At 43.7% G+C, this 25,945-nt stretch overlaps 1 protein-coding gene across 1 annotated transcript in view; it reads left to right on the top strand.

The window, feature by feature from the left end:
• Positions 1-25,945, top strand: part of DCDC2 (doublecortin domain containing 2) — a 152,204-nt gene that overhangs the window by 113,768 nt on the left and 12,491 nt on the right. The window contains exon 8 of the mRNA XM_032424886.1: positions 12,438-12,538. Within this exon, the coding sequence (XP_032280777.1) occupies positions 12,438-12,538 (101 nt within the window). The remainder of the gene's footprint in view (positions 1-12,437; positions 12,539-25,945) is intronic.

Genomic DNA, 25,945 nt, shown 5'->3' with positions numbered 1-25,945 from the left:
CTTTTGATGGCTGCATAATATTCCATTGTATATATATACCACATCTTCTTTATCCATTCATCTGTTGATGGACATCTTGGCTCTTTCCACAGTTTGGCTATTGTGGACATTGCTGCTATAAACATCGGGGTGCACGTAGCCTTTCGGGTCCCTACTTTTGTATCTTTGGGGTAAATACCCAGTAGTGCAATTGCTGGATCATATGGTAGCTCTATTTTCAACTTTTTGAGGAACCTCCATACTGTTTTCCAGAGTGGCTGCACCAGCTTGCATTCCCACCAACAGTGTAGGAGGGTTCCCCTTTCTCCGCATCCCCGCCAACATCTGTCATTTCCTGACTTGTTAATTTTAGCCATTCTGACTGGTGTGAGGTGGTATCTCATTGAGGTTTTGATTTGGATTTCCCTGATGCCGAGCGATATTGAACACTTTTTCATGTGTCTGTTGGCCATTTGGATGTCTTCTTTGGAGAAATGTCTGTTCATGTCTTCTGCCCATTTCTTGATTGGATTCTTTGTTCTTTTGGTGTTGAGTTTGATGAGTTCTTTATAGATTTTGGATACTAGCCCTTTATCTGATATGTCATTTGCAAATATCTTCTCCCATTCTGTCGGTTGTCTTTTGGTTTTGTTGACTGTTTCCTTTGCTTTGCAAAAGCTTTTTATCTTGATGAAGTCCCAATAGTTCATTTTTGCCCTTGCTTCCCTTGCCTTTGGCGATGTTTCTAGGAAGAAGTTGCTGCGGCTGAGGTGGAAGAGGTTGCTGCCTGTGTTCTCCTTTAGGATTCTGATGGACTCCTGTCTCACATTGAGGTCTTTCAACCATTTGGAGTCTATTTTTGTGTATGGTGTAAGGAAATGGTCCAGTTTCATTCTTCTGCATGTGGCTGTCCAATTTTCCCAACACCATTTGTTGAAGAGACTGTCTTTTTTCCATTGGACATTCTTTCCTGCTTTGTCAAAGATTAGTTGACCATAGAGCTGAGGGTCCATTTCTGTGCTCTCTATTCTGTTCCATTGATCTATGTGTCTGTTTTTGTGCCAGTACCATACTGTCTTGATGATGACAGCTTTGTAATAGAGCTGGGAGTCCGGAATTGTGATGCCGCCAGCTTTGCTTTTCTTTTTCAACATTCCTCTGGCTATGCGGGGTCTTTTCTGGTTCCGTACAAATTTTAGGATTATTTGTTCCATTTCTTTGAAGAAAGTGGATGGTATTTTGATAGGGATTGCATTAAATGTGTAGATTGCTCTAGGTAGCATTGACATCTTCACAATATTTGTTCTTCCAATCCATGAGCATGGAACGTTTTTCCATTTCTTTGTGTCTGAGATGATTGTTAATGACCAAATCAGTTAGGCCTGCAGGTTGAAGGTGCCTTGTTTCCTGGGATGGGTGCTGCCCGGCCTCCCCCTAACCCTGACTCCCCGCAGACAGATTACCATTTAGACATTTTAGCTAAGGTTTAAACTCCAGGACATGTCTGCATAGCAAGAACAATTGGTATTTTCATGACATACAGTTCTAGTAACATTTGTGTTATCAAGATGAAGATGGTCTGCTTTGGTTTAACTCGGTCACGAGTGGCTGGGGGAGCAGTTTGAGTTTTTGCAAGAATGCTTGGATTTCATTAGACATGCTTGTGCACGGGGGACGTAGGTTTAGCTACAGCTTTATGGTGCGGACATCTGTGACGAGTTCATTGGAAGCCGGGAGTTAGAAAAGATGGGGTTTGACACCTGCCCACCCCACCTTCGGCCCGTTCAGCCCTCCCTACCTTCATGGCCTCAGGCCTCTGAGTTCAGTCTTACAAGTTTTCTCAGCTTCACAGCGAATCATCTTGGAAGACTGGTCCACACTCCTGTCTTCACGTCCTCACCACTGTTTCAAACCACACCCCGATATAATCTGATCTTCATGCTCTACTGACATTGCTCTCACCTCGTTGACCAGATCATTGGGATGCCAAACTGGAGGGCACTTTTTTTTTTTTTTTTTGAAGATTTTATTTACTGATTTGAGAGAGAGAGTGAGCACGAGCAGGGGGAGGGGCAGAGGGAGAAGGAGAAGCAGGCTCTCCAGTGAGCAGGGAGCCCAATGCGGGGCTTGATCCCAGGACCCTGAGATCATGACCTGAGCCGAAGGCAGACGCTGAACCGACTGAGCCACCCAGGTGCCCCTGGAGGACACTTTTAATTTTATTTATTTATTTATTTTTAAAATTTAATTTAATTTAATTATGTTATGTTAGTTACCATACAATACATCATTAGTTTTTGATCTAGTGATCCATGAGTCATTGTTTGCCTATTGGAGGATACTTTTTAATACTGATTGCTCCTTTGTCATTGCTTTCTCCTTTCCCTGGGCTTCCCAGACAGCTCGCTCTCTGATTTTTTTCTCATAGCTGTCATTATTTGTTTTCAATCTTTGTGAGTTCCTCTTCTGCCCATCCCTTAAACATTGCTTCCTAGAATTTTGTCCCCGGTCATCTTCTATTCTCATTGCAAGTTATTGTCCAGACCCATGACTTTCTTTACCAGCTGCATTCACATACTCCCCAAATCTATGTCCTCATCCTAGAACATTACCCTAGTAAACAGATCTGTATCTCTAACCACTTACCTGACACATCTGTTGAGTTGCTTCCCCGGGGACTCTAACCGGGACATCCAATTCAGAACTCATCATCTCCCTTCTGTCCCTCATCTTGGTAAATAGCTCTACTAACCATGGAGACCCTCCCGGGGCCGGAAACCTGAGAGTCCCCTGCGGCTCTTTCACCTCTCCCCTCCCCCATCTGGGGGGGTCCTGGAGCCCTGGGAGTATAGCTTTGTGTCCCTGGTGTCCCTCTGCCCATCCCACTCCCACTGCCTTCACGTGGGAGCTACAAGTCTGGTGCAGATCATGGTCCCCCTGAGCAGGGCCTGTCCTGCTGTCACAATGGATGTGGGGGACCCAGCCTTTCAGGCTTTACTTCCCATCCCATTCAAGCCTCTTGTTGCTTCCATCTGACCCACATTCCGGGCTTCCCTTCCTACAGTCTCAGCCAGCCTTCTCACTCTGACCCGATACCTCCCACCGGGCAACCCCCCCACCCCAGCCCCTCAGGTTGCTCTTCATCATCTGTAAGGCCAAGTTCAGAGTCTGTTCTATCAGACAAGTTTTTCCGAATCCTTCCCCACCCCCCACCCTCCCCAGCCCTGCAGCCCAACCAACTGCAGTCCCTGCCTCTCGGGCTTTGCACACACTGATCTTTCTGTCTGGATGCCCTTCCTCTGCTCCCCAGGGACGAGTTCCATTCGTCTTTGGATTTGTAGCTTCTGTCTCTCAGAAGCTTTGGCTGTCCCCCTGTCTGTTCCCCCTTTCCTGTGCGCTCTCTCCAGACAGCCTGTGCAGCCCTCACTACGCTTACTCTGTGCCATTGATGTTCTCCTTCGATTCCCCAGCAGACAGAGAGCATCTTGGTCATCTTTCTACGGCTGGCATCCAGCACGTGCCTGAGCACGAGGAGGCTCGATGGACATTGGCAAAATGAATGAACGAATGAATGAATGAACAAAAAGTTGAGGAATTTAAGAGAACCCTGTATTTCTATTATGTGCAAGTACTCTGTTTGTTACCACAAGAAAATTCCTAGAGTAGAGTAGTAGTCTGAGGAGGGCTGGCTCTGTTACAGACTGGAACACACAGGTCGTTTGAAGGTCGTTGGACCAGCCAGAATTAAGAACAGGAACTGAGAATTTTAGACCACTTATTAAGTAACTTCAAGTCACTGGGGTATAAAGAGGAACAACTCAATTATTCTGATAAACTAAAACTAATTTGCAGTGGAGTTTTTATAAGGTAACAAAATTAGAAAGGAAAAAGTAAAGCCCTATATTCTTATTGACTTAGGCAAACCTAATCGGAGGTACTTTATTATTCTTAGTCCCGTGTATCTGATACAGATTTTAGTCTATATGGGTTACAAAATGGTTAAGAGTCATGAATTCTACGTATTGTAAATGTGTGCTTCATTCTTTGTCCTCTGAATATTTCTGAGTTTGATGAAAATCATAAAACATCTGTATCCAAAAAAAAAAGATTAAAAAAGGAATGCAGGGATAAGAACAAAATTGCCCGTGATCTGGGCAAATCAGTGATAATCATCCTACTTCTAAGTTCTGTCTACACTTGGAAAATTTCGTTGCACCCATTTCAAGTCAAGGTAAAATAACCATCGCGGTTAAGATCAAGTCTATGCAGGCTTCACAGTCAGATTTAAACCTCAGTTGTGTCACAGGTGATATTTAATACCCTGCAGTGGGAGTCAGGGAATAGAAAGAAACCACACATAAACCACGGCCGAGAAAACTCAGCCTATAGAAGCATATGGATAAAGGTGTTTCCCTGTAATATTCTAAATTGCCAAAGAAAAATATCACTTGTGATATTCCCGTTTCTGGAAAGAGTTTCCATTTGGGCTTGTGGGACATAATGAAACACATGGAGAAGATCAGTGATTAAAAAACATTTGGTTTTATTTCTGTACTGCCTCAGACACGCTCAGAGTATTCGCTGTCACGTGCTCTGATTCTTCCTAACGATAATATCCTTCAACACCGAGGAGCGGTGTGAGGAGGATATTGTGTAAGTCGTACAAGGATCAGGGGAGGGTCGGCCAATATCCTCTCATAAGGAAGCGTTATTACATGTGGATGCCTTCTGACGCCCTGCCTCCCTGCTTGCTGAACGTTATGGGGGCTGCCTCACACGGGGTCAGCTTTTGGGAAGTGCTTCCTTTAAATTTCAATAAGATGTGATGACGGTAATCTATATCTACGGAGAGTTATGTATTAGAAATTGGATATATTTCACATGCGAATGTATTCCCATTAACATTAGCTAATGAAAATAATTTTTATGTCACCTTCTTACCCATTTTAATTTTAATTCTGTCTCTGGTGACTGATGTGACACATAGATAGGGTGCATAGTTTTTCTTGCAAATAGACCTATATATATATTTTTTCTTCCTAGAATATTATTTTATACACTGAGAGCTATAAACTCCTTGTTTCCCCACATTTTTTTCTCTACTGGGTTTAATGAGCTATATTTTAAAATTAACATTTTGTTTCTAATTTACCATTTCTTTATGAGGCAGTCTCGGTAGTAAATCATAGTAAAATGTTTATAGTCACATTAAACTTTTCTTGCTTACATGTGGAGCTTCCACTTAATAGATATCTCATATTTCCAGAGAGTACTCAGAACTGGGCATTGTCCTGTGATTTTTCTTCTTATTTGTCCTGATAAGTTCCCACTGATTTCAAAACATGGAACTCATCAAAATATGGCTTACAATACTATTTAAAAATGATTGTTAATAATTGTAGTGAGGAGGTATGCTTTCAACGAGGTGGTTGGGCTTTAATGTTAATTATCACCAATTCCATGCACCTGCCATTCATTATCTGGTAACTTTTCTTACTCGAGAACGTCCGAGTCCTGTGACATTACTAGACTGAGCTATGGATGCCCCGAGACTGGGAACCCTTTCGTTTCCGCCCCTCTAGCTGAAGAGGCTAAACAAGCACGAGCGTCTGTTTTCCCTTTCTGCGGGGAAACAGATTCCTATTTATGAGAAACTCCACAGTAATGCTGCGAGCACTCCACCTCAGCAGCTCTGCTTTCATTTTTTTTTTTTTAGGCAATAAAATTCATAAGGGGTAAGCGAAAAATAATTGAGGAGCATTTTTATTTTTACTAGCATGTTTGCTATTGCTTTATGGTGTAATATACCCTAAAGTGTCTACTCACGAGTCAGACAAGAAAGATTAGAGCTGCATTTGGGTGGATGTGCATCCAAGCATTGAATTTGATCCTTAGTAGAATAATTGAATGAGAGCAGTTTTGTGCATCAAATTTATCCCTGCTCTTTAGTTTGTTAGCAAATGGCTTTTATTACAAAGGTTTCGGGGTAGGGGGAGACGTTAAAAAAATGGAATCCCTTTCCTGCTGGCAGATGGGGGGTGGTGTCTGGGGGCGGTGGTGGTTGGTTTCTGCACCTCGTAAGGGAGTGAGAAGGAGAAGTAACAACAGAGGAAGAAAACAAAAGCTGGTGGACTTGCACGGCTTTTACGGACCACGGCCTGAATGGCAGATGCATGGTGTATTAATTTCCTATTACTGTGGTAACAACTTACCACAAACGGGGCAGCTTGAAACAACGTACAAATTCATTACGGCACGGTCCTGGAGGTCAGAATCCCGACATGGTCCTCACTGGCTTGTAAGCGGAGTGTTGGCAGGGCTTTGTTCCTTCTTGAGTCCCTAAGGGGGGAAATTTGCATCCTTGCCGTTTTCAGTTTTCTAAGGTTGTCCGCAATTCCCTGGCTTACGGTCCCCTCCCTCTTCAAAGCCAGCAATGACCAGGCAAGTCTTTCTCACACTGTGTCACGGGGCCCCTGATTCTCCTGCCTCTCTCTTTCATTTATGATGACCTGTGTGATTACACTGGGTCCACAAGGCTAATCCAGGATCATCTCAGGGTCAGCTGATTAGCAACGGTAATTCCATCTTCAACCTTAATTCACCTCTGCCATGCAATGCAACATATTCACGGTTTCTGAGGTTAGGACGTGGACATCTTTGGGGGGCTATTATTTTAGCTACCACAGTATAGTGTACACAGTTGATCCCTGTGTAGGTGGTACTCCAACCTTCTTTCTCTTCAACCTCCATATCCCCCTCCTCATCCGAGGCTATAGTGGGGCGTAGGGCCTGATGGGGCATCAACCCCGTAACAGCACGAAGAATTAATGGGCTGGGCTAGTGGCTTTTAAGTGGTACGCTCCTTCTATTTCATCTCTGTGCAGCAGACGTTTCTGAGTGCCTGCTCTTCATTCTCTCAACAAATACCTTTTGAACACCTACGTGCTGAGCTCTATTACGTGCTGGGGATAAGCATTGAACAATATGGGCATGCTACCTGTGCTCTTGGAGCTTATGGTTTGGTGGAGACTGACAAACACTGAAACACCAAATAAATAGGAAGAGTATCAGCTCATAATAAATGCTAGGCAGAGGATTAAAAACAGCAGTATGAATGACGGGGTGGCTACTGGAATAGGGAGGAGGAAGGTTTCTGAGATCTGAATGGCAAGGAGCAGCCAATCATGTGAAAAAAGGGGAAAGGATATTCCAGGCAGAGGGCATAAGAAGTACAAAGGCAGGAATGAGTTTTCTGTTGGAGAAACAGAATGTGGCTGGAGTGTAATGGGCAAAGGGAGAGTGGTATGAAGTGTGTGCCAAGAGGGGGGTAAGTGCCTGATCACACCCTTGTAAGCCATGGTACAGACCTTGGGTCCTTTGCATGAGGGAAAGACATTAGAGAGTTTCTAAATAGTCTTTCTCATTTATTGAGATCACTTGGCTGTTTTGTGGAGGATGAATTACAGGATAGCAAGAGTGAAGAAGAGAGACACTGACGTGTAAGCTTTGCAATGGCCCATCCTGCAGAGAATGGTGATTAGACCAAGTTGATAGTGGAGACAGAAATTATATTCCCAGATTTGGCATATATTTAAAAGGAAATTGAATTGACAAGACAACAATGGAATGGATGCAAGGAGTGAGAGCAATATGGAAGTGAGGATAATTCCCAGATTTGGGGATTAAGGGGTACTGCCATTTCCTGGGGTGGGGAAGAGAGATGATGAGCAGTTGGTGGTGGTGGTGGTGGGAGGACCAGATTTCTGTTTTGACCATATTAAGGTTGAGATGCCCATTTGATATCACAGGTGAGATGTCAAGTTAGACAACTGGTTATATAAGTTTTGGGATCTCTGAGGAGGCTGATCTAGGTTAGAGAGTCATTGGCATATGGCTGGTGTGCAAACCATGATCTTGATGAGACCATCCAAGGAGAGAAGTAGGCCCACGATGCAGCTCCGGGTGGTCCAGCACCTAGAAGGTGAACAAGAGGAGCTTGGGTTGGCCAGGGAGGCAGCGGCCGGTGGTGGGGCCAGAGCGTGGAGAGCTGAACGGAGAAATGGAGAGCTACAGATGGACTGATCTACAGGCGGACTCCAGCAGGCAGCCGCATGGGGACGAGGGGGAAAGGCGTAAACCAGAGGTTGAGGACGCAGGCATGAGATGGGAGCGAGCACCGTGGACTCTGCAGGTGGGCTGTGACGGAAGTGCCTGCACAGGATGAAGGGGATGTGTGCTGAAGTGGAGTTGGTGTTGTCCGTGCCATTGAGATGCTGCAGTACTCAGGCCACGGTGTGGAATGGCTCATCGCCTGGCTACTGCAACTACTCAGGTGGTGGATACAGGATGGAGAGGGACAGATGGGCGAGGCTTCCTGCAAAATGAGACACTCAGAGGAGAGACTGAGGATTTATAGGAGATTAATCATATCAGTGAAAGTTGTATCAAAACCGGGATGTCCGTAGGCTCAGGGGAAGTTTTGGAAGAGCAAATTCAATACTTGGCGGAGTGCACAGGGGCAGGGTGGGAGGGGCGCGGAGCAGGAAGAGATGAAACCACGAACTTGTCTTTCCACTTAAATTTCAATGAGCATTTATTGAGGACTTACTGTGGGGAGTGCACTGTGCTTATTCTTGGGAAACAAGGACCCACAGGGCAGGAAAGGAGCTACAGGGCAGGTACGTGGAAAGATAAATAGCCCAAGTGTCTGTGAGTTTTCCAGAAGCTGCTAAGGTTGTCAAGAGTAACCCTTTCAGGTTTTCCAGAGTGATTTTTTATATGGTGGATCTTGATACATATTTACCCATCAATCAAATGAATGAAATCTACCTATTCATTTAAAAACAATGCTTCGGGAGATGAACCATGAGAGACTATGGACTCTGAGAAACAAACTGAGGGTTCTAGAGGGGAGGGCGGTGGGGGGATGGGTTAGCCTGGTGATGGGTATTAAAGAGGGCACGTCCTGCATGGAGCACTGGGTGTTATGCACAAACAATGAATCATGGAACACTACATCTAAAACTAATGATGTAATGTATGGGGATTAACATAACATAATTAAAAAAAAAACAATCCTTCATTGTTCAGTATCATCATTAATTACAATGTGGTACGACCACACCCAGCAACTTACTGTGTGTTCAGGTAACATTTCATGATATGGGAAATGCTCAGGAAGTGATTTTAAAGTCAAAAAACACTTAAAAATTATATATACAATAAGATCCCACTTTTATGAGTGTGTGTGTGTGTTTGTGTGTGTAAGGGAGAAAGAGAGGGAGAAAAAGAAAAAGGCAGGGAGAGAGTCTGTTGTCAAATTATTAGTGGTGGTTTTCTCTGGGTCATGAGGTTAGAAGGATGTTTGTTTTTTTCATTTTCCAAGCTTTCTAAAATGCATACGTATTATATAAACAATGTATCATCAATACATGCTGTGTAAAAATATTTTTCCTCTAGAAATTCGTATTTCTCTATTTTTAATTTTATGACATGTATAATAAACATTAAAATCCTAGTGGGCTTTCTCCCATCACAGAGTAATTTCCTGGCTGTTCGTCCCTTTTTTTTTTTTCCCACCATTTATTCCTGTGAATTCCCTTCTGACCTTCCCTTCTTGCCCCGTGCCCCTGAAGGAGATGGCTCCCACATCAGTTCACTGATGAACAAGACTCTCCACCCACACTGCAGACAGACACGTTCATCTCGCCGTTCTCTCTGTCGCCGTACACAACGTTGAGTTTTGTTGATGTGTCCCTTTGCCTTTTATATCCTAGGGCTGCCATTTTCCATGCCAGTGCCCTTTCAATCTTATTTTGTTTGTTATTATTGGTTTTATTTTTCTTTTCCTGTGAAATGTTTATTCTAAAACACATCTGCAAGTCATTCATAGCTCTGGTTGGATCAAGTTAAGCATTCCATTGGATGTGAGTATTTAAGAATGTATTCCTTTCGTATCTGTAGGTTTCTCTTGGTAGTGTCTTTGAAAGCAAGTGTAACACTTGGATGCCCAAATGTCATCCGAAAATGTCATGTACTCAGGTCATAACTAGAGCGCAACATCTTTCACTGAAGGTTGACTCAAGGGACATTTTGGGGACGAGTATGATTACTGTCTTCTAAGGTAATCCGGAAGGTAGCAATGAATGTCAAACACGCTTAATTTTCCTTTTAAAACTACACTGGAGATAACATTTGATAAATTGTGTAGCCTTTTTTTGAAATTTGCCTCTGCATGTTCTCAAGGTTATGAACTCCACATGTGACTAAGGCAGAATTTATTTGTATAGTTTCTGCCATTGTTTTCTTGAGTTCCAAGTTCCCCAGAGTTTGATGGAGAGACCAAGAGCTTACCGTATATCTGTTGACTCCCAATTTTGTAGACTTGATTACTCCCTTTCACTTTTCCTGCTTTATGACAGAATAATTGTGAGCCATTTTCCTAGCCCCTTGAAGTGGCCTTCCCTGCACTCTTGCTAGGTCAAAGATGGCTTTGTTGAGTGCGTAACCAAAACACTGTGTATTTCTTTCTACATCCATGAGGCCGTCAGCACATTTTCTATTTCGCTTTCTATATTCTTTCTTCTGATGTTGCTGAGGTTTTGGCTGAGATTTCATTGTGGATTCATGTCCTCAGTTGTAAGACAAGACCAAGTCAGGACATAATCCTTGGAAATGCTGCATGGGCCATGTCTTTGGGGAGGATTAGTGCTAGTGATAATCCAAAATAGTTGCCAATGCTGACATGCTCATTTGGTGATGATTTTGTAGGGATTCCCTCTGTATATTTTCAGTTTTGATATACATGTAAGATGATTTAACTGAGAAAACTCTAGTGAATGAAAAATTACTCTGGATTGCTTAAGCATACAAGAGCTGAAGGAAAGAAGGGGTCATTGGGTGGAAAGACTTTGTTGGGTGATAGGAAGAACCAGTCTGGGATTAAATGATTGCTGTAGATGATCCTCAAAATGAGTTAATCCATGTGAATTAATCTAACGTGTATAATCAGCTTTGAGGGCAGCTCTGTTGTCCCTGCTTTTTAAAAAGGAGAATAGAGAAGCTAATATCCAGTCAAGTTACAAAAAAGTAATTAAAAAGGAAAATGGTTTCTCTAGGAGAAACAAGAAGGGCTTGAGTTTGGTTATATTTCCTCCCTCCTTCTCTCCTTCCCTCCCTTTTTCACTTGGCTATATCTTCTGAGTGCCCATGGCGCTCTGCTCCAGCCCTTACCTGTTCTAGCATTTCCTCCAGGGGAATACCTTACTGGGGGTGTGTATACATCTCCAAATATACACTCATTGGTCTGTAAGCAACCTGAGCGACATCTCATGTATGTCTTCGGTGGCCACATTGACTCACATGGCGCCTTACATGTACTCGATCCTCCACGAATGTAAAGGGATGTTTTCCATTTAATCATAAATAACGAGTGACTTTTATAACTTTAACAATATGAAGTGTTATTATGTGACACATGTCTGATAATTGTGCTCTGGGAAACAAGCTTCCAGTGGAGAAATAGAGGAGGTTTTAAGATAAAAGATGAAACCATATTTTCTAGACTGCAGGGGGAGTCCTGTAATAGATTACCAGAGAAGGAGGTGAAATCTCCATCCCTGGAGATCCTTAAAAATTGGGCAGAGGAAACATCTGTGAGAAGGACGGAAGCCTTAAGCCTATTTTGGGACACACAGAATGACAAACGATTCTGTGATGCTTTGATGACTTGGCCTGGAGGAGAGAAGACTGAGGGGAAACAGGAAAACTTCTTTGGATACGGAAAACAGCTATCGTTGCTTTCCGTGGGAAAACAAGTCATGGGAGCTTAACCTAAAGCCTTAGAGATTTAGGTTACATTTTACGGTTAAGGATTTTTGAGACCTAGGTTGTGAAAATCCTGTGGAAATCTGCAAACTAAAAGATTGATTTGTGTGAGACCCAGAATCAGTGATTCTATTGCAGGAAAAAAAAATATTTTTTATTATTGCTCCAAATAGAGAGAATTATGCCAACACGCTATATTCAGTGCCCGGCATTCTCGTGGGAAAGAAGATCCTCTAAAACTAGTATTTTTAGGCAACAGGCATCATCACTGTTTTGTGGATAGGAGTGGGGAGCAGATAACAGGTGTGAGGTCCTTTCTATCTAAATACCCGTACAGGGTATTAGATCAGCAGCCAGAGGGTGAGGAGGAGTCTGGGACACAGCTCTGCTCTGCTGGGTCAGCCTTGTCTTCACCATTGACCCTCTTCCCTGTGAAAATGCAGAAGTGTGTGTGTGTGTTGCGGGGGGGGGGGGGGGTGGAGGGCTGCAAAAACCCTATCAGTACAAAGGGAGGCAAAGTACCTATTAAGAAGCATTTTCTTCATTAGGTATTTGATTGCAGTTTCAATGTTCAGCCACATGATGTCACCATTGGATTTTGATTTTCACTGTGCATTTGTCTCCAATAACAGATGAAGGCGTTTTCAAAGCTGGAGCAGAGAGGTCTGAGACATGGGGGGCAGCAGAAGTCCAAGAAGATGAAGACACTCAAGTTGAGATCCCAGTTGACCAGGTAGTCGCCATGTTTTTAAAAATACGCATAAACTAATGACCCCTTTTTTCTTTCAAGTTTTGTGTTATCTGCTCCAGGCTGTTCCTACGAGTAGGCCGGTTAGACCCTCTCAGGTGCTGGGTGGTCGAATGGCCCACAACACACCCTCAGGTCTTCCTAGTAGTCCTACAAAGAATAGCCAGTTGAGTTGTCTTTTTTTAATTTTAATTTTTTTAATAATGTTGATGTAACTTTAATAAATAGCATTGAAGAATAAGGTGGATTGGGTAAGCCGTGAGATGCAAAGAGGGAGAAAGTTTGATACAGAAAAAGCATATTGGCTGGGGGTTTTTATCTAGAAAAAAAGTCCTCCATTCAGAAAAGCATTTTTTTTTTTTTTTAAAGCTGTGATATTCTATCCTTTAGGGTCCTTGAAATTGGTGTGGTTGGAATTTATTTTTCATAGAAGAATTGCTTATACAAGTACAATGCGCGTTATTTGCTGTGTGTGTATTGATTTTCTTTTTTGGCCAACAGAACACGGTACTTGTAGGAGAGAGAGAATGAGAGTGAGTGTGTGAGTATGTGTGTGTGTGTCCATGTGCTTATAGAAGGGATGAAGTAGTGTTAGGGTTGGTTAAATGATGCAAGAAATAAGTCAGTTAGGATTTTTAATACAGCTCAGCCGGATTTCTTACATTTCTAGATGGAGGATTGGCATCGAGGTGGGGAGGAGGATGTCGTAACCTCAGGCTCAAGGGAATGAGAAGTCACTAGGCATTGTCACTTGTCCTCTATTATGTGAGATTTCCCTTACAGAAAGCAAATTTCACAATCCAGCAAGTTCCATGGATGATCTTCTCAGTTGTATTTGTCTTTAACAGTGTGGCAGTGAAATTGCTGCTTGATTATTCTACAGGCATTTCCCATAAGCATCGCCTTCCTGATGAAAAGCCTCATGTGTTAAAAATCCCACAGATTTCAAAAATCCAATTTATTACCCAGGATTAGCCACAACTAATAATTTTTCATAAACTCCAGTTATAGGTATTTTTTTTTCCTGAGGGAAAATGGAATTTTAAGTCTTCTGTGAAAGCTGTAATTAAATGTTATATTTGAAGACAAAGAAGAGTAATCATCGTGGATGTACAACCCCGAAGAGCTGCCCAACACAAGACGAATTTATTCCAGAGTCAGAAGGCCAGATGATATCAGGACAGAATCAGACCGCGATTGCCAAAAGGGAAATCTCTTTGTTAATCACTTAACAAGTTTCAAAACCTGTGATAGGGGTTTCGTTACTTGTAAGTTTTGTGTCACAGGAAGGGGAGCTGATAGAAGGAAGGAGCTGGTCTCTGACGCGACCTGAACAGCCTTGGCTGAGTGTTTGCCGAGCTCCATTTCTCATTTGACTGGAGAGGGTTAGCTTATTAACATGCGAGCGTGCAGAGACTCTGGGTAAACAGACTGGCGAAAGCTGGGCAATGTCAACACACTGATGTCACTTCGAAGGAAATGAAACCCGGTAACAAAAGGTCAGAACGCCTTTCTTCTTTGCCCCCGTTGGTAATAGGGCAGGAATTGGCTGGTGCACGTGGTTGGCGAGAGATACTTACGGGGTCCGGTGTCAGAGTCATTCTCTCTGTGGCCTGCTGACCTTCTGCTCCCTATCCTCAGCAGCTGTGTTATCCATACTGTGAAGAACCAAGTGAGGGTGTGGAGAAGTTAGCGTAAAGCTCCATGATAGTTAGGAACAGCTCCGTGGATGTACTCTCGTGGTGTTCTTCATGAAGCAGTAGGTACTGTTTACTAAGTACCTCCCAAGTGCCAGGCACCTTACTAGGTACTTTTATGTCATATAATTGTGATGACAGCCCTGAAACACAGGTCTTATGACCCCTGCATTATGTAGAGAAAGAAAGTGAGCTCACGTAGGTGGACTTGCTTGTCCAAGCTTGTACCATTATATAGAGAAGTTTGTATTTGAATGCGAGTCTGTCCAATTCCAAATTGTATGAGTGATCTGCGGAAAGAGTATTAAATGCAAAAAATAAAAACAAAAACCCCAAGCCCCAAAAAGCCAATTATTAGCTTAAGGAAGGAAAAAAATTCCTGCACAGGAAAGGAAATGTAGTCATCATATACTACTTGGCTCAGCTATGAACGACACTTACGTACACTCCCTTTCGGGCCATACCTAGTTAATTTCTTTGGACTGATTCCCTATCATCTAAATGGCTCATGTTATAATTTTAGTCAAAGGGCCATGGGCAAGGGCATGTGTGTGTGTGTGTGTGTGTGTGCAAATATCATGTGTAATCGGCCAAGTAATGTATCCATGCCTGAATAGCAGATCAAGTTTTAGAAGTAAAAATTGCCGGGAGCCAATTCTCCATGGATCTCTTGTGTTTCTGCATATCTTATGAGCAGAGGGACAGATTGCCTTTGTTCTGGACTATCTTGTCTTTTCTTTTCTGTATTTTTTTTTTTTTTTTTTTTTTGCTTTGGACTATCTTTTGAATAAGCTCGGAAGACAGACCTAGTGACTTCCTCCGGAACAATCATTCTCAACTCGAGGCAGCCTTGCCTCTGAGGGATGTTTGGCCATTTCTGGGGACATTCTGTGATTGTTATAACTGAGGGAGTACTCCTGGCGGCTGGTGGGAAGCGGCCAGGCATGCTACAGAATATCTGGTAATGCAACGATAGCCCTCGCAGCAAAAAGTTGTTCAGCCCAAAATGTTAATAGGACTGAGATGAGAACCCTTGGCATGGAGAAGAGGCCGGGTTTGTTTATTGTCCAGTGTCATAAGGATAATGTCTTCCTGTGGTGCAGGGCCAGCGAGGTTTAGTATCCGTTATAAAAGATACGGTGCCATCAAGCTGTATGCTCAAAACCAGTCAAAATTGGGGGCGCCTGGGTGGCGCAGTCGGTTAAGCGTCCAACTCTTGGTGTCTGCTCCGGTCGTGATCTCAGGGTCGGGGGATCGAGCCCTGTGTCAGGCTCGTGGAGTCTGCTTAAGACTCTCTCCTCCTCCCTCTGCCCTTCTCACCCCTGCACGCATGCATTCTCTCCCTCTAAAATAAATGAACAAATACAAAAAAGAAATTAGTCAAAATTGTAAATGTTATGTGTATTTAGCACAAGAAAAGTATTCGGAAAAAGATTGGGTTCTTTCCCTGGATTGTAAGCTGCTATTTGTATCTCCTGGCCCCCCTTCCCATTGCCCTGTGGGAACGGGGCCTCGGGGAGTGGGTGCCCCTGGTGATACTCTGGCTTCCGCTATTGTCGTGAACAATGAAGTTCTTTGTCTCTCACCCAGGAGTCTCATGTCTTCTGCCACGTCTCTGAAATCACGGCAGGCTAATGAGTAAGCTTGTAAGTAGGGTAAAATTTCAGACCTTCCAGAGTCCTTGCCTCTACTGCACGGTGTTGGTGTGTTTAAGTATGTAAATGCGGACTCATTCCAGCCAAGAACATGGCTGAACTCTGTCCCAACGTTCAGACTCTTGTCATTTTTTTTTTTTTAGACAATCCTGGATCTAAGACTACTTCCAAACCCCCGGGGAAACTGAGGAATGGCATGTTTTTTAAAATGTATTTGGGGAGAATAAATATCTTTTCTCAGGAGAGAGTTTAAGTCTAACAAGAATAAAGTATTCTTTTAAAAATTAGGGTTTTTTTTTTGTTTTTTTGGGTTTTTTTTGCATGCACACTCCAAATCAGTCTGGTTTCTCATAAGCAGGAGAACAAGTTGTGATTAGCCAGTACTGTGGTTACACTTCGGCACGGGTGACTCATGTATCACTTATAAAGTGATGCTTTTCCAAGCTAAGGAGGCAAGAAAGTTAAGTAAAAGTAAAGTGCCTCTAGTAAGTAAGGATCAGGCAGGAGAACCCACCATCTCAGAAGCCCAAGCAAACAAATACCTATAAAATAGGCAAAAAAGAAGTTATATTTGGATTTTGTTCCATTGGAGAGAAGAGGGCAGAAGATGGGGATAGTAACTTCCGAGGGTTTCGGATTATTTTATAGCTCTCTTCATCCATTTGTAGTTGATTTTGAATAGTAAAATAATGAGAATTACAAGATGTTTTTATGCTAAGTAGTTTCATTAAATAGCTTTTAAGCTGTGTCATGAACACTGGAGCAGAGAAAGCTTTTTTTAATTGGAGGTTGTGCTATATACTCTTCTTCCTTGTTTGTTTAAAACTTAATTAACCATTAATAAAGTGACACATACAATATTTTTTAAGGTTTAACGAAGATTACAACAAAAGTAGCAACCACGTGCCTCACCCCTCCCCACCTGGATTCCTGGACCACAGAGATAACCCGTTTGAACCAGTTCAGCTCTTTCTCATAGAAGACACCACTGTATTTCTAAACCATACATCCTTTCCCTCCCTTCCATTTTAATGCCTCTGAAATCTTTGGGTCTTACGAGTGATTGCATGTCATAGTTTAATTGGCTTTTTTTTTTTTTTTTAATTCTGAGAGGTACATAAACTAATGGAGACCCCTTTTAAATAGGTGACATTTCAAATTTGATAAAATAACTTTCTTGATTTTAGTTTTCAGGTTTAGATACGATTAACTTTATCTCTAATCACTGTGCAAGATGGCTGGTTAAATCTCTTACCGACTCTCCTCCCCCACCCCCCAATAAGGCCACACGCACACAAACACAGACATGCACGACCCTCTTCTTCTTTCGTTCCACCCTCATTTTATGATGATTTTTGGCCGAGTCAGGATTTAATCTCTACGTTATTTTTACTACATCAGCCTTATTGTTAGTTGAGCCACAGAGTGGACTGCGATTACATTTCCTTTCTTGCATAACACTCTTTTCCTCCTTCCTATTTCAGTAATTGCCTTTTTTTATTCATTGGCTTAGCTTTCTGTGTAGCTTTTACCAAGCCATCGCTAAACTCTGCCAGGCGGTGGGTTTCCTCTTGGCGTGCACAAGCGTGTGCAGTGACGACATTTCACCTTCAGCTTTTTCTCGGACACATCAGTCATCGGCCTCAAGCTGGTTAGGTGTTCTCTGGATCTGCTTTTTAGAGTTATCCTGGGATTTTTCTTGACCATTATCTTGGGAATTTCCTTCACTTCTTCAGGGTATGGATCTCCTCTCCCTTGGATTCCACATCTTCCTCTTTCTTGGTCACGCCTTCCTTTGTTGTGGAATTCACCCCGAGTGGCCTTCTGGGAAGCACACTGTGTTTGAGACTTTACATGTCTGCACATGTCTTTTTTTTTTTCTACTCAAACTTGATCATAGGTATGGCTAAGTATAAAATTTGAGGTGAGATAATGATATCTCTGAGAATTTGAAGCCACTCCTCAGTTGTCCTTTCCATCCAGAAGGGCAGTTGGGAAGTTTGATGCCATTCTGTTTCCTGAACCTTTGTAAATAATCTTTTTTCCCTTTTTGGAAGTTTTTAGGGTCTTTTCTTCGTGTCTGGTGTTCTGAAAATTTCCAGTTATGTGCCTTGGTGCAGCTCTTTTTGCTTACTGGACTGGGTACTCCGTGGGCTTTTTTTTTTTTTTTAAAGATTTTATTTATTAGAGAGAGAGAGAAAGAGAGAGAACAGGAGTGGGGGCAGGGGCAGAGGGACAAGCAAACTCCCCTCTGAGTGGGGAGCCCAATGCAGGGCCCAATCCAGGACCCCAAGATCATGACCTGAACCAAAGTCAGATGTCTAACTGACTGAGCCACCCAGGCACCCCTCTCAATGGGCTTTTTAATTTTGGAAATGTTTATTTCACAGTTCTGGAAAAAAATTATTGAACTATCTCTTTGACAGTTTCCTTTTCCCTACTTCTCTCTTTCTGGAACTCCAAGTATTTGGATATAGGCCTTCTTAGACTGACCTTCCACTTATCTCTCCTATGTTCCATCTCTATAAATCTTTTACTATTTTCTCAACATCTTTTTTTTTATTATGTTATGTTAATCACCATACACTACATCTTTTAAAATCAAAAAGCCTCAGCATTTATCTTCCATCTATTGATTTTTCTCTTGTCATCATATTTTTAATTTCTAAGAGCTCTTTCATATTCTCTGAATGTTCATTTTTGTAGCCTCCTATTCTTGTTTTACGGATGTGATATCTTCCTTTATATCCAAGGATTCATCTATTATTTTAAACTTTCTTTTCCTGCAATATCTCTTGTTTCTTCTGAGTTTCTCTGTTTCTTTCTAGGTTTTGATCTCTGTCTCCATGTTAGAGGTGTTCTTTGGCTGTCTGGTTAGATTTTTTTTTTTTTTTTAATTGACATATATCTGACATATCGCATTGTATAAATTTAAGGTGTATGTCTGGTTAGATTTTAGGGTGAAACGTTAGGGAAATTCTGTATGCATAGGCTCAGCTCCTCGGGTTGCGGGAGTTTCATTCCCGCAAATACGTGATTGGTTTTTGCCATTTCATTGGCAGATCTCCATTTTTGTGATTGGTTTTTGCCATTTCATTGGCAGATCTCCATTTTTCTTTGTTCTTTTGGGTTGGTCTGTTTCCTTTGAATGGAATCTTTTGGGTGTCAGCCTGACTGTGAGCATTTGGGGATCTGACTATGGGACGGGGGCTTGAGGATCTTGCTGTTAGGTAAAGAGATTTATTCTTCTTGGTTTCAGTATGGTGCCCATGGTGCTCTTGTTCTCAGCTGTGCTGAGTCAGCACCCCTGTAGTTCAACATCTTTAGAGAAGAAACCTCCTGTATTTCTTAAGGGTAGGGAGGGGATCTTGGGAGTCTTTGCGCTTCTTTTAAAGACTCTAAGCCAGTCCCCCTATTTTTAGTTACACCTACACCCCGTCTTCCAGAGATAGATGGTGCCACCAGTCCCTCGGCTTTCTGTAGGTCCTTCAGCAGGCAGAGGTCTGCTTCTTGGCTTCTCCTCCCACAGGAGCAAATTTTAGCAGCGTCAGTTCTGCTCTTACCGGCCCCATATCCATTGGTTTTACTGTTTCCCAAATTTTGTGGCTGTTATTTCCTTTCCAGGCCTCTGTGCCCTTACAGGTTCACCTTTTTTTAAAAATTGCCTTTACTGACAATTTGGAGGGACGTCAGAAGGGAGCTAAGTGAAAAAAAAAACCCTCACATTTGTTCAACTTGCTGTATTTAACCAGAAATCACTTCCACACTAATTCATCACAGGGGAAATAAACTGTTTTTATAGAATCTCCATTAATGATGAGAAACTGGCAGCCTGTGACCAAATCTCCTACAAGAGATTCTTCCTTGGCTGGCACAGGGCTTACAGAATCTCCTTAGTAGCCCGGGTACTCTTCAGCGCACCCCAGACCCCAGCACGCCGTGTCACTAACACCGCTCCTGGATTACACACTTCTGTCATTTGCCCAGCTCCCAGGGGCATTTGAGCTTGTGATTATTTGTCTACACATATAGAACATAATGCCACTAAAAAAAAAAAATCTGTAGTCGGGGCACCTGGGTGACTCAGTCATTTGAGCATCTGCCTTCGGCTCTGGTCATGATCTCAGGGTCCTGGGATCGAGCCCCGCATCGGGCTCCTTGCTCAGCGGGGAGTCTGCTTCTCCCTCTCCCTCTGCTCCTCCCCCTGCTGGTGCTTTCTCTGTCAAATAAATAAATAAAATCTTAAAAAAAAAATCTGTAGTCTAACCAGAAACAAGAGGTTTGAAATCCCAAGATGCCCACTGACACAGTCCTGTTCTCCGTGCCCTCACGTGGTCCCACCACTTACCCGACCTGCTGCTTATGGGGAATCGGCCGCCACTTGCAGTTTCTGCTAGGAAAGGCAAGCTAGATGGAGAGCTTCTCTGCATTACTTTTTCACGTGTAATAAAAGACACAGAAAGGTAAAGGGGGCTGGTTTTTCTGACCAGACCCGTAGGTCTACTTCCATGGAATGGATTTGTGAAAATAAGAATTATAAGATGTTTAAAACCAGAAGGGATGTGGGTGCAAACTCCTTATTTTGCCATCGAAGACACAAAGCCCTGCATTCCCACAGAGCCGCAGCCTGTTGAAGAGGTTCTCTCCAAACACCTCGAGGAAGGGCAATGGGGGAGCTTAGGGACTTGTAGTTTTCCCACAAACAGCAACACATCCCATCTGTGTGGAGGGCTCCTCGGCTGTCACTGTCTTCATGGAACAATATCTCCAACAAACAATACCTCCACCGTTCTTTCAAGTCCTATCCTCTCTGTGAATCGTGCTCACGTTTGCTGCTGCAAGCCTCGTGCACCTCTGCAGGAGTTGAGATACGGGTGACCTGGCTTCCTCATTTCCCCGTGCATCCTCAGCAAGGCTCTTTGTGACATCCCGTTTCTAGATTTCTGTTTACTTGATGGAAATGGTGTTAAACATTAAAATGTAGCCCTCGGGGATTTCTGATGTGAGAGAAAATCAACATTTACTTCTAAAGCGAGAGAACTTAATGGGGATTTTTTTTTCTAATGGTTACTAAAATGTTCTCATGCTATCTAAATATAAGTTTCAGTGTATTCTGTCTTCCTGGATGTCTCAGGAGCGTGGGGGAGCTTTGTGGGCTCAGGTGAGCCAGGTCTCAGCAGGTGGCTGGCCAGAGCCTCACCCTACTGTGTCCTTGCAGGGTCGCACCTGTGAACATAAACCCCCCTTTTTTTGTAGGTCACGGTACTTCAAACCACATTTGAACCTTTTTATTTATTTATTTTTCTTTCCCCCTCTGTGAAAGCTGAAAACAGGAAGCGGTACTTTGCTATCATGAAAAATTGAAACTGATTATTTCCAAACACCTCATTCAACTTGCGTAGGAGATGACTTTTAGTTTCCGTGGCAACAGAAATAAAAACAAGTAGGGTGACTTCGGCGTCTGCAGCACCAATGCCCGAACTCCACAGAAACGCCTTCCACCCAGAGCCTGAAACAAACCCTCCCTCTTTCCCGAAGCATGAATGTAGTAAATGTTACATGAGAAGCGGACATCAGGTTTGTCGTTTTGTTCCTTGTTGGTGCTGATCTCCGCTTCCTGGTGGAGTGGGTTTCGGGGAGGAGGAAGTGACAGGGGGGGTTGGGGAGGAGACGTGGTGGTCAGGGAGGGTCCCTTGACTAGAAAGTTCTAACTTGCGCCATTCTCTCAGATAGCCAGGGTCTTAAACCTTAACATATATTCCTCAGGGAACTTCAACGTAAATATAAGACAAATCCACGTTTACTGCTAAAGGGGGCGGGACATCAGCTCTGGTCTCTGTTTCGATGCCTTTCCCGTTTCTAATTTTGGGTGCTGCTGTGACTGTCAAAGGTGTGATGTGAGTTTAAAGTGCAAGTCCTTCGAGCAGCCCCAGCTGTCCATGAATACCATCCAAGTAATTGATGCCTTCGACATTTTGTGACTCATTTCCATATGATTTCCATATTCCATCTCCTTTCCTCTCACCACTCAGGAATCCCGAGTTAACCTTAGTCACCGCATGCACACTCTCTAGGAATCCTGAATACTTAAGAGCCGTCCCCGCTAGGACGCAGCCAGCGCTAATAACTACCAGACCTTTCCTGACTTGCCATACAAATCAACCATTATCTCAGACTGTCTGTTACGAAATAAATAGTAAGATATGCATATAAGTGAATGCAGGCAAAAGGCACTTGGAATACCAACACTGGTGTTATATTAAGGAGAAATGTGGAACTTTTCTAGTGGAACTTTGTAAGAGCAAATTTCTTGTGATAAATAATGTGCTTTTTTTTTTTAAGAGGGAGAGTGGGGAGGGGCAGAGTGAGAGAGAGAATCTTAAGCAGACTCCCCACTGAACGTGGAGCCCGATGCAGGGGCTCGATCTCACAACCCTGGGATCATGACCTGAGCCAAAACCAAGAGTCAGATGCTCAACTGACTGAGCCACCCAGGTGCCCCTAAGTAACGTGCTTTTTGAAAGGTAAAAAAGTTCTCAGCTTTCTCACAAAAACTTGTATGTTTCAGGGTACATATTGTCTGTAATTGTACATATATGTGCAACATGTCTGTTACTCTAGCCTTGCTGGGGATGTTCCTGATGTCAGAGAGGCCGTGAGGCTGGAATCGTTTGAGTGACTTCTGCGATCCTTGTTGTTCTATTAACATGCATCGGTTTAGTGAGTGTCATGGAGAAGGTCTAATGAATGCCCTTTCTTGACTCCAGCGAAGCATAGGAATCGTGCGTCATACAGGACATGGGATTCCACAGCTCCTCATAGGCATCAGCTAGTCCTGAGATTTTAGGATTTTAGGATGGGTGTGTTTCTTTGGAGAAACGATTCCTACCCGAAAACTGGTTCTCTTAAAATTTTAGTCACAAGCTGGCTAAAATTTGAGGTAAATGTAAGGAAGAAGGTAAATCCCCTTCTTCAGGGGAGAAGACTTGAAGCATAGGTAAAAGCATCTTCCCGATTTGTTTTCTTTGCTATGCTGTGTCTCCTTTCTGTAACACGACTCTTAATAAAGAATGGCAGGGTGCCATAATTAGAATAAATCTTGTAGGATTGTCTTTATGGCTAAACAACATTCTGTCGACAGTCAATCCTATTTTCTCCCAGCTTTCAATAAAATTGGTATTTTTTAACATAAAAAAATACCATTTTCACTTAAAAAGGCACTATTACATGCAACCAATGAATCATTGAACACTACACCAAAAACCAATGATGTACTATATGTTGGCTAATTGAATTTAAATTAAAAATAAAAAAGAGGTACTATTTCAAGGTACTATTTACAATTAGAAATTTTAACTGAAAATGCCTTCCCAAAGTGGTGTATTTCTGACCATATCGTGACCAGGTACCTGGAGAGTGCCCAGGAAATGCAAGCCTTGTCACCGTCATCTGTCCCTTCCCAAAGGCACATATTGCACTGGCTTTTGCCTGTAGGATGCGTATTTGTGTTTAAGTCAAGACAAGGACTATATAATACCATGGTAAATGTGGTGATGGATACAAAGATGAATAAGAAAGAGCTCTTGCTTCTAGAACCTTCCAGAGGGCCTCTGTAGAGCCCCATTTTTCCACAATCATTCCAAATATCATTCGAGGCATCTTTGCCCACTATTTTCGTATCACGTAAATAGCGAATAATCGCACACCGTGGGTACAGTGTACTGAGGAGATCTGACAGGTCTCATGAGGGCACAGGTAAGGCGTGCCGGCTGCTTGAGGGAGCCAGGAAGGCTTGAAGAGAAGGTGGGTCTAACAGGGGAAGAAAGAGCATTCCGGGTGAAGGTAGAGGGAACAGAATGAGTTCATGGCGTGGTGCAGGGGACAGGGCTCCTTTCAGCCTCTTCCATGGAGGACGTTCTCCAGCCCCCAGTACTCATGTCTGGGAAGGACTGGATTTGCCCTCCCCACCCCACCACATCGAGTCAGCCCTCTTCCCTTCATGAGGAGCCCACTTCCCTAGTTTGTGCTGAAGGGCTTTTTAGGGAAACGGGGGAAAGGAGAAAGAGGGAGAGAGAGGAAAGACTATGAATATGGACATGACTATGTGTGGGGCTGAGGAGGGAAAGGGAGGTAAGGTGGAACCTGGTGAGCGTCGTGGTCTGCTCAGCCGCCGGAACAAAGTACCACCAACTGGGTGACGTCAACAGGAGACACTGACCGTCCCACAGCTCCGGAGCCTGGGATCGTGAGATTGGGGTGTCGGCAGCTTGGTTTCTTCTGAGCGCTCTCTCTTCAGCTGGTAGATAGATGTCTTCTCTCTGTGTCTTCACATAGTCTTTACTCTGTATGTATAATCTCTTATGAGGACGTCAGTCATATTGGGTCACAGCCCACCCTGCGAACCTCATTTTAACTTCATTACATCTTTAACGGCTCCAACTCCACATAGAGTCACCTTGTGAGGTACTGGGGGTTCGGACTCCAGCATGTTAATTTTGAGGGGACACAGTTCAGCCCCAAAGAGTGAGAAAGTGGGATTTGTCTACCAGGCAAATCAAAAGGCTAATTTTCACTGGACGAGTCAGCTTTTGAAGTCTTGTGTCTGTCAGACAGGTGCTTGGTGGCGAGTAGAGAGAGGAGAGGCAGAGGGGTGGAACCCAGCTCAGCCAGCCAGTCCCTCTGTCTTTCAGTCTGTTTGTCCCATGGGAAGAGTGGGGCTGGGTGGGTGCCTGGTTACCATGGTGACCAGTTTATAAACTACTGGGACCGGCGTCCCTCAACTAGAATCTTTATTAATTTTTTTTAATGCATATGAAAGATATCACCCACTGGTCACGTAACCCTTGGCAAGTTGCTTGACTTTTCCTCAGGCTCAGTTTCCCACTCTGGATAATGGGGATAACTCTGCCCGCCTACTGCTCGGGAAAAATGAGAAAATATTTGTGAAGGTACTTTGAGAAGCTTAATGTGCTACCTACAGTTCTGTCATTATCATCCCCCTAATTGGCTACCGCCGGCCTGCCCCCCCCCCCCCCCACTGAAGACGAAGGCGTGACCCAAATGTACATCCTCATTCACGTGCACCAGCCTTGTTGGTGCCTCTTGCTGGCGTGTTTGTATTACTTCTGAGAGTGGATAGCAGTTCAGAAACAAACGAAGCTTGGATGGCAAATTGGTTGTGAAAAACACATGCCAGGCGAACCCTGACCTGCGTAGCCAAGATCAAAGATGATGGTCTATGCAAATCATGCCTAACAGTCTCAATAGACCAGAAGTTTAAATGTCAGTATGCATTTTTTTTAAAAAGATGTATTTATTTATTTGAGAGAGAGAGCACGAGCACACAGGTGGGTGGAGGGGCAGAGGGAGAAAGAGAATCTCAAATAGACTCCCCGCTAAGTGCCGTCCCTGAGGTGGGGCTCCATCCCAAGACCCCAGCTGAAATCAAGAGTTGGCCGCTTAACCGACTGAGCCACCCAGGCGCCCCAACATCAGCCTGCATTTAACTGTATTAACCCATAAGGGGAAGACGGTAGCTGAGTGTCCTGATAGGATTTTTTGTTTGTTTTCATGTGAATGAGATTTAGAAGGGAGATCTCGTGAAGTGGCCCGCCAGAGCACAGTTTCATTAGTGCAGACCCTGTGCTTGAGCCTTCCGTCGGACAACCTCTGGACTCCGTCCACTCAGTGGTGAGCTAACAGTAATAAACACGTATATGGCTCGTTAAGTTTACGGTGGTCTTTTATGTGCACGGTCCTATTTGTTCCCTCCTACAATCCTGTGAGGTCGTTGCGATCACACTCAAATTCCAAAGGGAACTCGGGCCAGGTGTGGTGACTTCGCGGGGAATCAGGCCAAGGGCGGTGACGTCGCTGGTACTCGGGGCCAGGTGTGGTGACGTCGCTGGGACTCAGGGCGGGGTGAGGTGACGTCGCAGGGACTCGGGGCGGGGTGCGGTGACGTCACTGGTACTCGGGGCGGGGTGCGGTGACGTCGCCGGGACTCGGGTCGGGGTGCGGTGACGTCGCCGGGACTCGGG

Source organism: Phoca vitulina, unplaced genomic scaffold (genome assembly GCF_004348235.1).
Source record: "Phoca vitulina isolate PV1807 unplaced genomic scaffold, GSC_HSeal_1.0 scaffold31, whole genome shotgun sequence".
Taxonomy (NCBI): Eukaryota; Metazoa; Chordata; class Mammalia; order Carnivora; family Phocidae; genus Phoca; species Phoca vitulina.
Note: the sequence above shows the minus strand (reverse complement) of the source record. Positions and strands in the feature narration are given on the sequence as shown.